Genomic DNA, 12,942 nt, shown 5'->3' with positions numbered 1-12,942 from the left:
TGTTTACATAGAAACAACGCTGCAGGCTTTGCTTGTGAGACTTGTGGTGGGTCGGTTGTGGGCGGAGCTGGGTAAGGTCATGGCAACTACCACATTTATTCGTCTGCACTAAGGTAACTGGTAGTAAACCTCCCATTTATTGACATAATTACACTTGTTGATAGTTAAATCAAAGATCAGCGAGTGGAGGTAGTTATACTTGATTTTATATGTAATTCCAATGGTAGCTCTGTGACATATGCTGCAGTAATTTCGGTATTTACATTTAAGCCCCTTTTTATGCTTACCACAGGAGAATTTTTCTGATTTTGGCTTTGGAGAAAAAATGGTTTTACGTAAATCCAAATAAGATGAAATACTATGATTTTTCATTTATGTAATCAGTGCACATATTTCTGGATTTGCAGGATGTGAACTTCAATATGTTGGATACAACAGAAGTTGGACTATTAAAAAGTGTGGAGCAGTTGCTTTCAGACATTTTTATTCCCACACTGAGGAAAATAAACCATGGCTGGGGTGATCTGGCTAGTCCCCAGGCCCAGGGTGTAAAACAAGAGTTCATATCTTCACTTGAAAGCTTTGTATCTGTTCTGGCGGGTGCACAGGAGAGTCTACAAGAAAAGGTACGCAACAGACACCACTTTATAAATAAATTAGATAGCATGTGACAGCCATCTAATTCAAATCACATTAATACCAATTATTGTAATCCTATGAACACAAGAGATATTTAACATTTAAAATAAAGGGTAAAGAATATTAAGGCTAGCTTTGACATTTATTTGAAGTTCATGTTCTTTCTGTTGAACATCTGTACTGTAAGCAGAAAAAAATGGATATGCATGCAGAAACTTGCATCCAGATTCAAGTAGCTTAAAGACACAGAGAGGGAAAAAAAAATGTTTTGTTTTCCCACCAGGTTACCTTGAAGGAGTGTGACACGTTTGACTTGCGGGTGTTGAAATCCCCAGCAGATTACATGGCAGCAGCCAACAGCGCAGAAACCACTGAAAAACTAGAAGCCTGTATGAAAGTTTGGATCAAACAGATAGAACAGGTGAGAACATATTCTCCAAGGTATCACCATTTATATTTCATGTGGAAACTAGCTTCAGTCTTGCTGGCTTTTCTGTTCTGCCGAGTTGCTTAAGGACATGATTTGAGCGGTGATTCATTTTCTGTCTGCTTGAATTGTCTATGACAAAGCAGAATGCGTCAACAATATAGTAAAAATATAACTTGATCTATAAAGAAAAAGTTAAAACTGGACAAGTAAATGCTGTTGTTAAAGTTTATCAGTAGAGGTAGCCCAATACATATAAACTGCCTAATAAACTGCGCCAATGTTTTGACATTTTTTTTAAAATAATGGCTCCTGGCATTATGTAACCACTCAGCTAATAACCACAGACTCTTTTTTTGTGCAAGTTAGAGAAAATCTGTGAACTTTATGCATGGAATAAATTAAATATCCTTAGATTTACTGTGAAGTCTTTGAAGGCACAGCGTTGACCTTTCAATCTGCAATTTATGTTAGGCTCAGGGAACATAAATACAGCAATACCTAATCATATTTAGAGTTAGAAAGTTAGCAGCCTAGAATATCAGCTAGGGGCTGATTCAATTTTTAAACATCAGTCTCTGTAGCGACAATATATGTCTACTGTGTAATCACTATGTGTACATTTCATAGTTTGGACAAAACAGTCTGTCTAAAATGTCCTGCAACTTAACTCCACTATGTCCAGATAAATATGTTCTTGCTTTGTAAGAATTAATTACACACGGTATAAATTAAGTTTCAAATACAGCACATAGGTGCCATGAACTGTTGTGGTGAAAGCGGTGAGGGAGACGCAGCAGACCCAGATGAGATGAATGATGGAAGTTTAATGATGAAAATATACTTAAATAAGTCCAAAAGTCCACAAAACCTGGCAGCACAGTAGAGTGGAAGGCTGGGGCTCAACACTGGTAGCAACAGGCTACACGCATGGACCAAACACATTGACAAGGACCAGACAGAAACACTAAGACACAGGTGACATTAAATACACGTGAGGGTAATCACAGAAACGCGACACACCTGGGAAACAATCAAGGGGAAGACAGGACAACACGAAGACTCAGGGACACAGAAAACTCTAAATAAATGCACAGAAAAACACAGATCCTGACAATAGGTCTGTTCTCCAGGTTCTCGCAGAGAGTAACCAGCTCCGTAAGGAGGCTGACGACCTCGGGCCTCGTGCTGAACTGGATCACTGGAAGAAACGAATGGCTCGCTTCAACTATCTTTTGGACCAGCTCAAAACCCCGGAAGTCAGTGCTGTACTGGGTGTTCTCTTACTGGCCAAATCCAAAGTCATTAAGGTCAGAAATGACGCTCATTCATGACTGGAACATGCACCACATGTCGAAAAGATGTTCTATTTTGCTGTCTAAGTGAACTTTAATTTTATTCTTCTAAACTTTTTTATGTAAATTTACGTTGAATAATGTAATACAGCAATGCATTAAGCGCAAGAAGCATATTTTTCTTTTCTTTAGTCATGGAGGGAACTAGACGTACGGATTACTGAAGCAGCTAATGAGGCCAAAGACAACGTGAAGTATCTCTACAGCTTAGAAAAGTTTTGTGATCCACTCTACAACAGTGACCCTGTAAGTAAAAAAAAAAATAAACAAAATAAACATGTATTATGTTTCTTATGTATGAAAAATGAACCAAACATTCCTAAAAATTGTTAGGATTTTACAAAAAGAAAATATTTGCCCTTTCAGGTATCAATGGTGGATGCTATCCCTGGTTTGATCAATGCCATCAAGATGATTCACACCATTTCTCGCTACTATAACACATCTGAAAAAATAACATCACTCTTTGTTAAGGTACTATAAATACGGTGGTTACTTTGTTCTAATCCAAATTAGGACACTTGTGATATAGCTTTTAATGTCTCTAAATACAATCAACTCAAAGGAAAGTTGCATAGCAGTAGATAGGTGGAATATATCAGCAAAGTGATGTGAATGTTTTAAAATCTGTACACATGATAAAATTCTCAAACAGACTGAAAATAATTGACAAAACCTCTTGTACTTCCAGGTCACAAATCAGATGATCACTTCTTGCAAAGCCTACATCACTAATAATGGTTCCAATTCAATATGGGACCAACCTCAACAAGAGGTTGCTGATAAAATCAAAGCTGCAATTCATCTAAATCAGGTATTGGATATTCCTTACTGAAATAACTTTTTTTTTTGATTCATCAGGTTTTTTGCTATGTATTTGTCATCTATTATGATTTCTTAGATGTGGTATCAATTACTTTAGTTATGTCTTCGAACAAACAGTCCTAGTATTACGGTTCAGCTGGGTTGCAACTGATGCAACCCAGCTGCATCAGTTGGATGAGGATGAGTTTGCTTTGTTTCAAACTGTGTTGCACAGGAGTACCAGCGGTGTTTTCATAAAACGAAGAAGGAGCTGGAGCAATCTCCATCTCAGAGAAAGTTCGACATCAGTGAGATGTACATCTTTGGGAAGTTTGACACATTCCAGCGACGTCTAAACAAGATCCTCAAAATGTTTGACACCATCTCCACCTACTCTGCACTTCAGGACTCCAAGATTGAAGGACTTGAGACAATAGCCACCAGATTTCAAGTAGGTGTACACTATTTCCAAATTAAAATTTGAAGTTCTTTTCATGGTGCAGAATTGAATTCCATAAAATGTTGACATTATTTCTGCTAGCTGAACCTCTGCAGTAATGGTTTTCACTTTCTTGTGGGTGAAAGATAATTAATCAGAATCTGCTTTAATGGTCAAGATTGTGAGTACGAAGAAGGAATTTGACTTTGGTTTTAAATGCTCACAGCTTACATGCATTAGATATACATACTGTATATGAGCTTTATAGAAATTGTACATGTACCGTATGTGTTTACATGAAAATAACATAAATTTAGCAATTACTTTAAATATATTTCAGAAACAGAAAAAAATAATGTGGCATTATAAAATGCGGGCTTTCATTGACATATACTAAGAGTTTTCTTTGGTGAAAACATAAAATATGTGTTTTGTAGAAAATTGCATAGTATCCAGGGTTCCCCCCAGGGTATTATAAGCCTGGCAGCCCACCATGCTTAGCATTGCTTATTTATTTATTTATTTATTTATTTTTAATGTTTGCATTTTTTAAGACTTTATAGTTGGTGTTCAGATATTAATCTTCCAATAACATAATTATCAAGTGATATTTTTAAATTTCTTGTCAACTTTAAACATTTTTAAACTCAAAAACATGACAGGCTACTGGATGAATGACTGCTGAGCACCCAACCACCAGGCTTAGCAAGTTTTCTGGGGGAAACCTTGCTGTCATACTATTGAGGTAGTTTAATTAGCAATAAACCATTTAAAGAGGCCTTTCATCATAGTTCTCTGTTCTTATAATGTGTATTACATTTTTATCGTTTCATATTTTAATAGAACCAATTGCTTATCATGGGCCTTTTAAACTGATTTGGTTTGTCTTTTTATTTTTCCTTTTCACTTCACTGTGGAAATTCAGCTTTGTTTCATTATAGTGGTTATAGTACTAGAATCAAAGAACATTTCATCTAATATTTTGCCACAGTCAAAACATTTGTTATCCAAACAGTGTCTTCATTACTTTACTAAATTATGCACAATCAGTGCAGCTCATTTAAAAGAACTAAATCTGACTGCAAAAACTCTGTTATGGTGATAGATTTATCCCCTAGTTTGCAAAACTAAATTGTATTGCCTTTTGCCCTTGGTCATAAAATGATACTGGAATTAAATGACCATGCAAAATTAGAATGTATATTAATGTGAGCTGTACTGTTTGTTTTTTTGTTTTTCTTTGCTTCCTTCGATGTACAGTCTGCCGAAATGCAGGCAAAATGGGAGGTAATGTTTCATCATGGTCTTTACCACTTAGCAATGCATGATCTATTTTTATTTTTGTAGTTTGCAACTTGCAGTTGTAGATCTAATATCTACCGAATATTTCAGCACATTTTTTAATGACAATAATAACTGCATGGAACATTGACATTGGTAATTTTTTTTTAAATTTGTTCCCTTTTTTTCTTTATTTTTATCTTAACTGTCCATTGCTGTTTACTCTGATATATTAGAGAATAAAATTGCTTTTTTGGACGATATATTTTCTTCTATACTGTTTCAAAGTACTCATGAGTATGAGTATATAGTGGAATACAATGTTTTCAATCAATCAATTAAATTTTATTTGTATAGCACATTTCAGCAGCAAGGCATTTCAAAGTGCTTTACATCATTACAAACACAGAAACACAATGCAAGATAGAATCGACAATCAAAACACAACATTAAGTCAAGTTCCATCAATAAATTTGTAATTGATTACATTTCAAATACAATTCTAAACAGGTGGGTTTTTAGTTGAGATTTAAAAGACGTCAGTGTTTCAGCTGTTTTACAGTTTTCTGGAAGTTTGTTCCAAATTTGTGATGCATAGATGCTGAAAGCTGCTTCTCCTCGTTTGGTTCTGGTTCTGGGGACGCAGAGCAGACCAGAACCGGAAGGCCTGAGAGATCTGGAAGGTTCATACAACAACAGCAGATCTTTAATGTATTGTGGTGCTAAGCCGTTCAGTGATTTATAAACTAACAACAGTATTTTAAAGTCTATTCTTTGAGCTACAGGGAGCCAGTGTAGGGACTTTAAAACTGGTGTTATGTGCTCTATCTTCCTGGTTTTAGTGAGAACGCGAGCAGCAGCATTCTGGATCAGCTGCAGCTGTTTGATTGATTTGTTGGACAGACCTGTGAAGACGCTGTTGCAATAACAGATTATGACAGATTTGTGATACATAGCTTAGCCAACAGTTCTCAGCATGTCTGCTTATGTGTAATTAAGCATTAGTGGTAACAGTTCACAAGAGACAGGCATTTACAGTAAGCAGACCAGTTTAGGGAATAGAAAAGTTTGATCTCAACATGTATGAGTTTTGTGATTTACCGTTGAGGTTGCTGTATCTTGAAAACCATGTAAGTTTCACTTATGACTTTGTGTCGGCCACTACGTAAAATCTCAGCACATGGAACACATAAAATACATCAAAGAGGTTGTAACATGACAAAATGTGAAAAAGTTAAAAAATACTTTTGAAATGCATTGTATAATTGTGCTGTGTTGTAAGGTGTGATATTTTAATTGATATTTAAAGGTATTTTCCTCTCACCACCTGCTTACTAACACATTTGTAAAGAGTTCAAATTTAGAATGTAGAATATTTTAAGTGATGAAAGTTTGTTTTGACACCTAACAAACTGTCAATCTGAAAACATGCTTGATACGCAACTTACACCCTCAACTGATTTTGATTTTATGTTCGTGTCTGACAGGCTATAGTGTTGAACATGAAAAAGAAGAATTACAGTTTTCTAGACCACAGAAAAACTGACTTTGATGTTGATTTTGAGGAATTCTGCAAAAGCACTTCTGAGCTCCATGTAAGTTATTTGCAAAGTCATCAAATTATATCTTCTGGTCTAAACCAATTTATCTATAGGTGAATAGCATTTTCCATGTGTGCATGAAGAATCTGAAAGAAAGGGGATGTACTGTAAGAATAAACTATTGGGTTTTTTTTGAAGACAAGCCAGCCTGGGTAGATTTGGTTTTATATATTATTTTTACATTTAGGTGAAATGGAAAAAGACACATATTGTGTTTTTTTTTTGTTTGTTTTCTTTTCTACTTTTAAGACATATTTGCAATCAAGTATAGACTTGTCCATTGATTGGAGCCTCTCTGCTCGGATATATTGTTTTAGACTGCAATCAGTGGATTTCAGAGTTGATTAACACTTTGTGACAGACTCTTCTCGTTGTTCAATAATCATTGCTGCTTCATGTGTTTGTTTTTCCAGAACCAGCTGAAGAGTTTCATGGATAGTACATTTGAAAAAATTCAAAATACAGAAAGAGCTTTAAATGTGCTGGAAAAATTTGAAAGGTGACTTCCGCTCACATTATTTATTTTACTGCTTAGTTTTTAGGGCTGATTAAATGCAACTGCCTCTACGCTTTTGTAATACTGAAACAGACTGGGCATTCCTGATCTTGGAATTAATGAAAAGTACCAGCACATCTTGCAGAACTACGGTCGGGACCTTGAAATGGTTTCCAATGTCTATGCAGAGCAAAAATCGGACCCTCCTATTGCTAGGAACATGCCACCTGTGGCGGCTCGGATCATGTGGGCTCGTCAGCTGTACAGCCGAATTCGAGCTCCCATGGATCTCTTTGAAAAGGTTTTACACAACTTATTTAAAATTTATTTATGACAGATTTTGATTATTTTTATATGGTTTGTTTGATTTTTTTACATTTACATAGGTTTTTATTTATTTATTTTTATTATTATTATTATTCTCTTCCTGGTTAGCGTGAAGGTGTTCTTGCCACATCAGAGGCCAAGAAGATTATCAGGAACTTTAACAGAGTAGCAGGGATCCTGTTGGAGTATGAAATTATGTACCATCACAGCTGGATGAAAAAGGTGCAATAAATTGACAATAAGAAAATAGTATTTATTATTTGAAATGGTAATAATACTATTACCATAGTATTATGGTAAAATTGTAACTGCTATTACAATTTTTGACAGACAAAAATATCTTCATAAACATGTTTTTCCACTTGTTTTTTTCTGACAACACACGGAAATCGCATACAGATGGAATATGCAAGGGCTGGCCTAAAGGCCTCTCTCTTGGTCAGGCCTTCAGTGACAGGACAGCTGTATGTGAACTTTGACCCAGAAATACTTACGCAGATCAGGGAGACTGACTGCATGAAGCGGATGAACCTGGAGATTCCTCCCTTTGGTGTTTTGTTGCAGCAGAAACAGGATATACTCAAGAAACACTATGATAAATTACAGGTGAATATTCCACACAGAAGCATTTATCTTAAAAGACCCAGAACTTATAGAGGATATATTAGGAACAACATTAAAATGTCTTACTTTTCAACTTTTTAAAAACTTTTTTATATACATTTTAAAAAGATAGTTGAAAATTGAGGACACTGCAGAAAAATAATCACAGAAAACCATTAATTTTATATCCACTGGTAGATTTTCAATTTCGAAATTTTAATATTGTTTGTTTTACTGTGCCAAGAATATAAAAAGGGTTTTTTTTTCCACAGCTAATGATGAGTGAAAACACCAGAGTGCGAGCCAAGATTCAACCTGTATTTGAACAACTGGCCATGCCACATGTTGCTAAGGTGAGATGTTTAATTGACAGTAAACTGAATAGTGTAAAATAATTTCAGTGGTTATCATGCATTTCGACCTGTAAACGCCCATGTCTCAGTGCTTATCCAGACTTAGAAAACCAAACTCCAGACTTTTCCTGAACTTAGATAAATAGTTATTTTGGATAACACTGAATTTGTCAGCCTGTTTGATATTCAGGCCCATTTAACCAATGTTAGTTTTACAGAAACTAATACCAATCAGAGTAGCAGAAGAAAGGCTGATTAGAGCTGTTGTGTAAACATTTTGTTGGCCAATTATGAATTTCTTGTGGAGGTAATACATAGAAATTTATTTCTGCAATCAGAAGCAAAGCAGAAAATTTGCATCCTAAACTGTCGTGTTTTAATCTGTGTAAATAGATTATGGCTTTCTAATTTTTATAGCTCAACCTTCAGTTTTGTGACACATTTGTATTTAAATAATTACTGTAACCAGGTTCCAGCTGTGCATTTCAACACATGCATATAACATGAATTATAACACAGTTTTCCTTTTTATTAATTTGATTTTGGGAAAAAAGAAATATTTAGAAAAAAAAGGTCTATGCCATTAAGTACTGTTTACCAGAGGAAGTACATTTTCTTAATCTATTTCCAGTAGATCAAAAATAATTTTCACCTTTTTCTGGGACAAGTCATTGACACATTGTGGTATTGTTTTTGAAATAAAATGAATTAATCCACAGTTTGGTTAATTTTTTAAAATAAATAGGATTTGCCTTTTATTTCATAGGTGGATGAGACTATTCAGCCAGGTTTGACCTTCCTCAGCTGGACATCTCTGAGCATAGACAAGTATCTAAGCCGCATTGACAAAGCACTGGGTAAGCAAAAATTAAACAGAAAGTCCAGCCAGATCGATGCCTCATTTGCTGACACATAAGACATCTTGCAAGTCAGCACTGGCAGCATATTGTAAAATTTAAATTAATTGACTTTTTGTGTACACACAAGCAACTTAAATATACTGTATACAGTATATTCTCCTGTTGTCTGTTTTCAGCTGTTTTATCTTTGCTATAACCCCAGTCCTCCCAAATTGTGGTCTTTGATTCATATACTTCTTTTTGATTCTTCTTCATCCCCAGCTGATTTGGAGCTATTAATAGACAGAGTGAATGACTTGGTGGAGTTTAGAATAGATGCTGTACTGCAGGAGATGAGTGTATCCACATTGTGTGTTCTGCCAGAAGACCAACCTATCACCTGTGAAGAATTTGTAAAGACCACCAGGGTAAATAGACATGAATGAATGACATTTCTGTCACAAATTGTTTGTTTTTGCACAGTGAACCTGCCACGTAGGTTTTGTAGCTCACTTGTGTTAAAATTGTAAAGACTTATGGAGTTTTCTAAAGCAAACTATTGAAGAGCCCCATGACTTGCACATCTATAGAACCGTTTTTCGTATCAGACTTTTACTTTTATTTTCCTGTGTGCATGTAGGACTTGTGCATAAAACAAGCTCAGAAGCTACACCTTAAGAGCACACTCGTGGAAGAGGCTACCAATGAACTGATCAACATGCTGATGGAGTTTGACCACGGTCAGAAGGAGGAGGTGAAGGGCGAGGTGAAGGTCGTGGAAGAAAACTCTGGTGAGAACAAGACCAAGCATCACTTTGAACCTGAACTGTTGTTGTTCCTGTTCTGCAGTAAAGTGATAGAAAAGGCCTAACCTTGAAGTGTTGAACATAACTGGATCAGAAATCTGTTTCCTGCAACTGCAGTTGATGTTCACTGTATATGTGTTGTTTAGGTGAAGATGAACACCCCCCCGAAAGCCATCTCTTCTCCAGAAACACTTTGCTTCCTCATGCTACTTCAGGTCCTTCCTCTCCTTTAGTGAAGAGGAGGAAGAAGAAAGATTTGATGAAAGTAATGGAAGAGGAAGCACAGGAACTTCTTTCTTACTTCAACCACCGAAATGTGGAGGCTTTGCTCAAAGTGATATACAATACCTTGGAGATGCTGCGCAAGCGCATACAAACCTCATCACTTGGGCATTTCTTGGGTGGGTCTACTCAAATAAATAGTCTTTACTTTAAAGAGGAAATCACGGAAAATACAGGATTTAAACAGACACAGCATCAGTATATCAGAGGAGAGTTATTTGGCTGGTTTCAAAGAAATCTACTGTAAAAAAGGTTTTAGTATTTTAAAACAAAGACAAAATAATTATGGAGTTAAAATGTTGAAAATTTACCATGTTGCGTTAGCAGCTGGTGTTGTCATCATTAATAAAACTGCCTTTTTATATTCTCGCTTGAAGTTAAAAGATTTTTGAATGGCCCAGCAGGTGACTACATTCAAAAGAGTGTTTGTGAAGGGAATTACAGATTAGGGTGATTGTATGGAGACCTTCCTGGCGAAACATGCAAAGATCTAGCGACCAATTATAAAGTTTAGTTGCTTCATTGACAAAGTTTTTTCCTTTGAAATTTGAGAAGTGTCAATTCATTTCTGGTATGCCATTTTTAAGCAAAAGGTAAGCCCCTGTCCCCAAAAAAACAAAAACACTTTTTTCCAAAGCGGGTACTGCTTTTACATTTGTTGATCTTTTGTGATCAAAGAATGTATTGTTTCCTTTCAGAAAAGCTTCTTGGTTGACTGGGAGCAATTTTTCATTTGTATGCCAGCGGTATGAATAATAACCTTAACTGTTCCATACATAATGAGTTCTTGTTTTCATTCTCATCCTATAATTGTTATTACCAAAGGTTATTTGTTTTTGCTTTCCCCACACATAAATATATGCAAACCAAACAAAGCCTCCCCCACACTTAGACTATTTTTCACAGACACATTTCCATACGTGTGTTTATAGCCAAATATCACATCTAATATTTTCATATTTTTGAAACCTTTTACAAATTTGAAATGAGCTTTGCACTGATAAAAAAGAATCTCAATGTAATGTTTCCCTATTCTCTCCCTGGTAGGTGAAAGTGCTGCACTGAGCCATGGGAAACACAGTGGTCAGCAGGCAATCTTCAGAGCCAATGTGACCCTCTCTATACCGAACATTGTCATGGTTCCAGGTTTGGAGGAGGTCCAGCAGGCGTTAAACAGGGCTGTTGAATGTGTGGTCAGTGTGAGCAAAGGAGTAGGTCAGTGGAGCAAAGAAAGAATCTCTAAGGTATGTTAACATTAAAGTGACCATGACTGTGATCATGTAGAACAACTATAAACTGTTCATGTATTTTTCGTAGCTCACAATGTTCTAGCCTGGTAAGCCAAAAAATCCCTGCAATATTTCCTTTTATTTAAATTTCACTTTATAGAAAAAAATGAATGAGAGACGGATGGCGGCTCTTAAACAAGACAGCTCTGAGAGTGAATCAGATGATGAAGCAACGACACACAGGAGTGTGACTGGTATGAAGGAGACTTCTGCTCACCCAACTGACCTTCACCTATTCAGCCTTTCAGTGATTCATTCTGACATTTATTCATCTTATCAAGCTTACGATGTGCATCGTTTTCTTATTTCACAGTTTAGTAGAGCAAATCATTTGATTGACTAGACAGAGATGTGTTGATGTAAGTGACACAATCCATCAAAAATGACTTTTCAAAATGTTGATAACACCACCTCAAATACACCAGACTCAATAGAATTAGTAAAATAAAACTTATTGTAACATGTTTACGTACATCTACGTTTCCTCACAGATGTATTTACGCATATGTCCTCTTTAATAATGAATAAGATAATATATTTTTCAGATGGCACCAGCTCAGAGATTTCAGCATCTGTGATTCAAGCTATTCCATTCCAAACAAGAAATTATTACAAGAGTGTATCTGAGAACAAGGAGATAGTTAAGTTGGTGTCTGTTCTCAGCAGCTCAATCACCTCAACTAAGAAGGTAGATGATCTTCATTATTTATCCTTATAGAAAACGATCTCAATTGTTTTCAATAAAGCATTTTTAAGCATTTAAAAGGCAAATGCATAGACTAGACATTTGCCAAAATGAAGTTCAATTTTTCATTGAAGTCAGGGTTATGTATATACAGGTTTATAACACTTTTTTTTCAAATCAGTATTTAATGATGCTTGGTAGTATTGTGATAAAAAAAAATAACTTGCTTATTTTGGATGTTGTATCAGTTTTTCTAGAAAGAGACTCTTACGCTGAGCAAACCAAATGAGCAAAGTGATAAATATTGACAGGAACTCTTGTTCCCCATGTATTTAGTTGTTATTACACGTTTGATTTTATTTTGCAGGAAGTAGAAGCTGCTCTTGATCGTTTTGCCAGTTATCACCACATCTGGAGAAAAGATCGTGAAGACACTTTGCAAAAGTATTTTTCCATGAGAGAATAATCTTTAATTAATGTTCTGTTAGAAATATTGAAACAGAAATTTCTTGTTTTTTTATCAGATTTATCCAGGGAAGCCCTTTCCTATCAGATTTTGAGAGCCAGATAATCTTTTATCAGGATCTCGAACTCAAAATAAACTCTGAACCAGAGTACATCACTATTGGAGCCTTAGCTTTATTCACAGGTGAGATCAGGTTATCATCTGTATAAGCCTAAAAAAAAACAACTTTAAATTGAAAATTAAACCGAGC

At 35.6% G+C, this 12,942-nt stretch overlaps 1 protein-coding gene across 1 annotated transcript in view; it reads left to right on the top strand.

Annotated features, from left to right (window-relative positions):
- dnah5 (dynein, axonemal, heavy chain 5) overlaps window positions 1–12,942 on the top strand; it is a 92,478-nt gene that overhangs the window by 13,014 nt on the left and 66,522 nt on the right. The window contains exons 5-27 of the mRNA XM_028012637.1: window positions 408–626; window positions 923–1,060; window positions 2,200–2,376; window positions 2,554–2,667; window positions 2,788–2,895; window positions 3,113–3,235; window positions 3,461–3,676; window positions 4,925–4,951; window positions 6,433–6,540; window positions 6,960–7,045; window positions 7,136–7,343; window positions 7,478–7,591; window positions 7,769–7,975; window positions 8,245–8,325; window positions 9,092–9,182; window positions 9,447–9,592; window positions 9,805–9,955; window positions 10,117–10,371; window positions 11,300–11,496; window positions 11,642–11,735; window positions 12,087–12,229; window positions 12,594–12,670; window positions 12,751–12,875. Of these exons, the coding sequence (XP_027868438.1) occupies window positions 408–626; window positions 923–1,060; window positions 2,200–2,376; window positions 2,554–2,667; window positions 2,788–2,895; window positions 3,113–3,235; window positions 3,461–3,676; window positions 4,925–4,951; window positions 6,433–6,540; window positions 6,960–7,045; window positions 7,136–7,343; window positions 7,478–7,591; window positions 7,769–7,975; window positions 8,245–8,325; window positions 9,092–9,182; window positions 9,447–9,592; window positions 9,805–9,955; window positions 10,117–10,371; window positions 11,300–11,496; window positions 11,642–11,735; window positions 12,087–12,229; window positions 12,594–12,670; window positions 12,751–12,875 (3,205 nt within the window). The remainder of the gene's footprint in view (window positions 1–407; window positions 627–922; window positions 1,061–2,199; window positions 2,377–2,553; window positions 2,668–2,787; window positions 2,896–3,112; window positions 3,236–3,460; window positions 3,677–4,924; window positions 4,952–6,432; window positions 6,541–6,959; window positions 7,046–7,135; window positions 7,344–7,477; window positions 7,592–7,768; window positions 7,976–8,244; window positions 8,326–9,091; window positions 9,183–9,446; window positions 9,593–9,804; window positions 9,956–10,116; window positions 10,372–11,299; window positions 11,497–11,641; window positions 11,736–12,086; window positions 12,230–12,593; window positions 12,671–12,750; window positions 12,876–12,942) is intronic.

Source organism: Xiphophorus couchianus, chromosome 3, assembly GCF_001444195.1.
Source record: "Xiphophorus couchianus chromosome 3, X_couchianus-1.0, whole genome shotgun sequence".
In the NCBI taxonomy this organism is placed as follows: domain Eukaryota; kingdom Metazoa; phylum Chordata; class Actinopteri; order Cyprinodontiformes; family Poeciliidae; genus Xiphophorus; species Xiphophorus couchianus.
The sequence above is the reverse complement of the archived record's forward strand: the minus strand, read 5'-3'. Positions and strand labels throughout refer to the sequence as shown.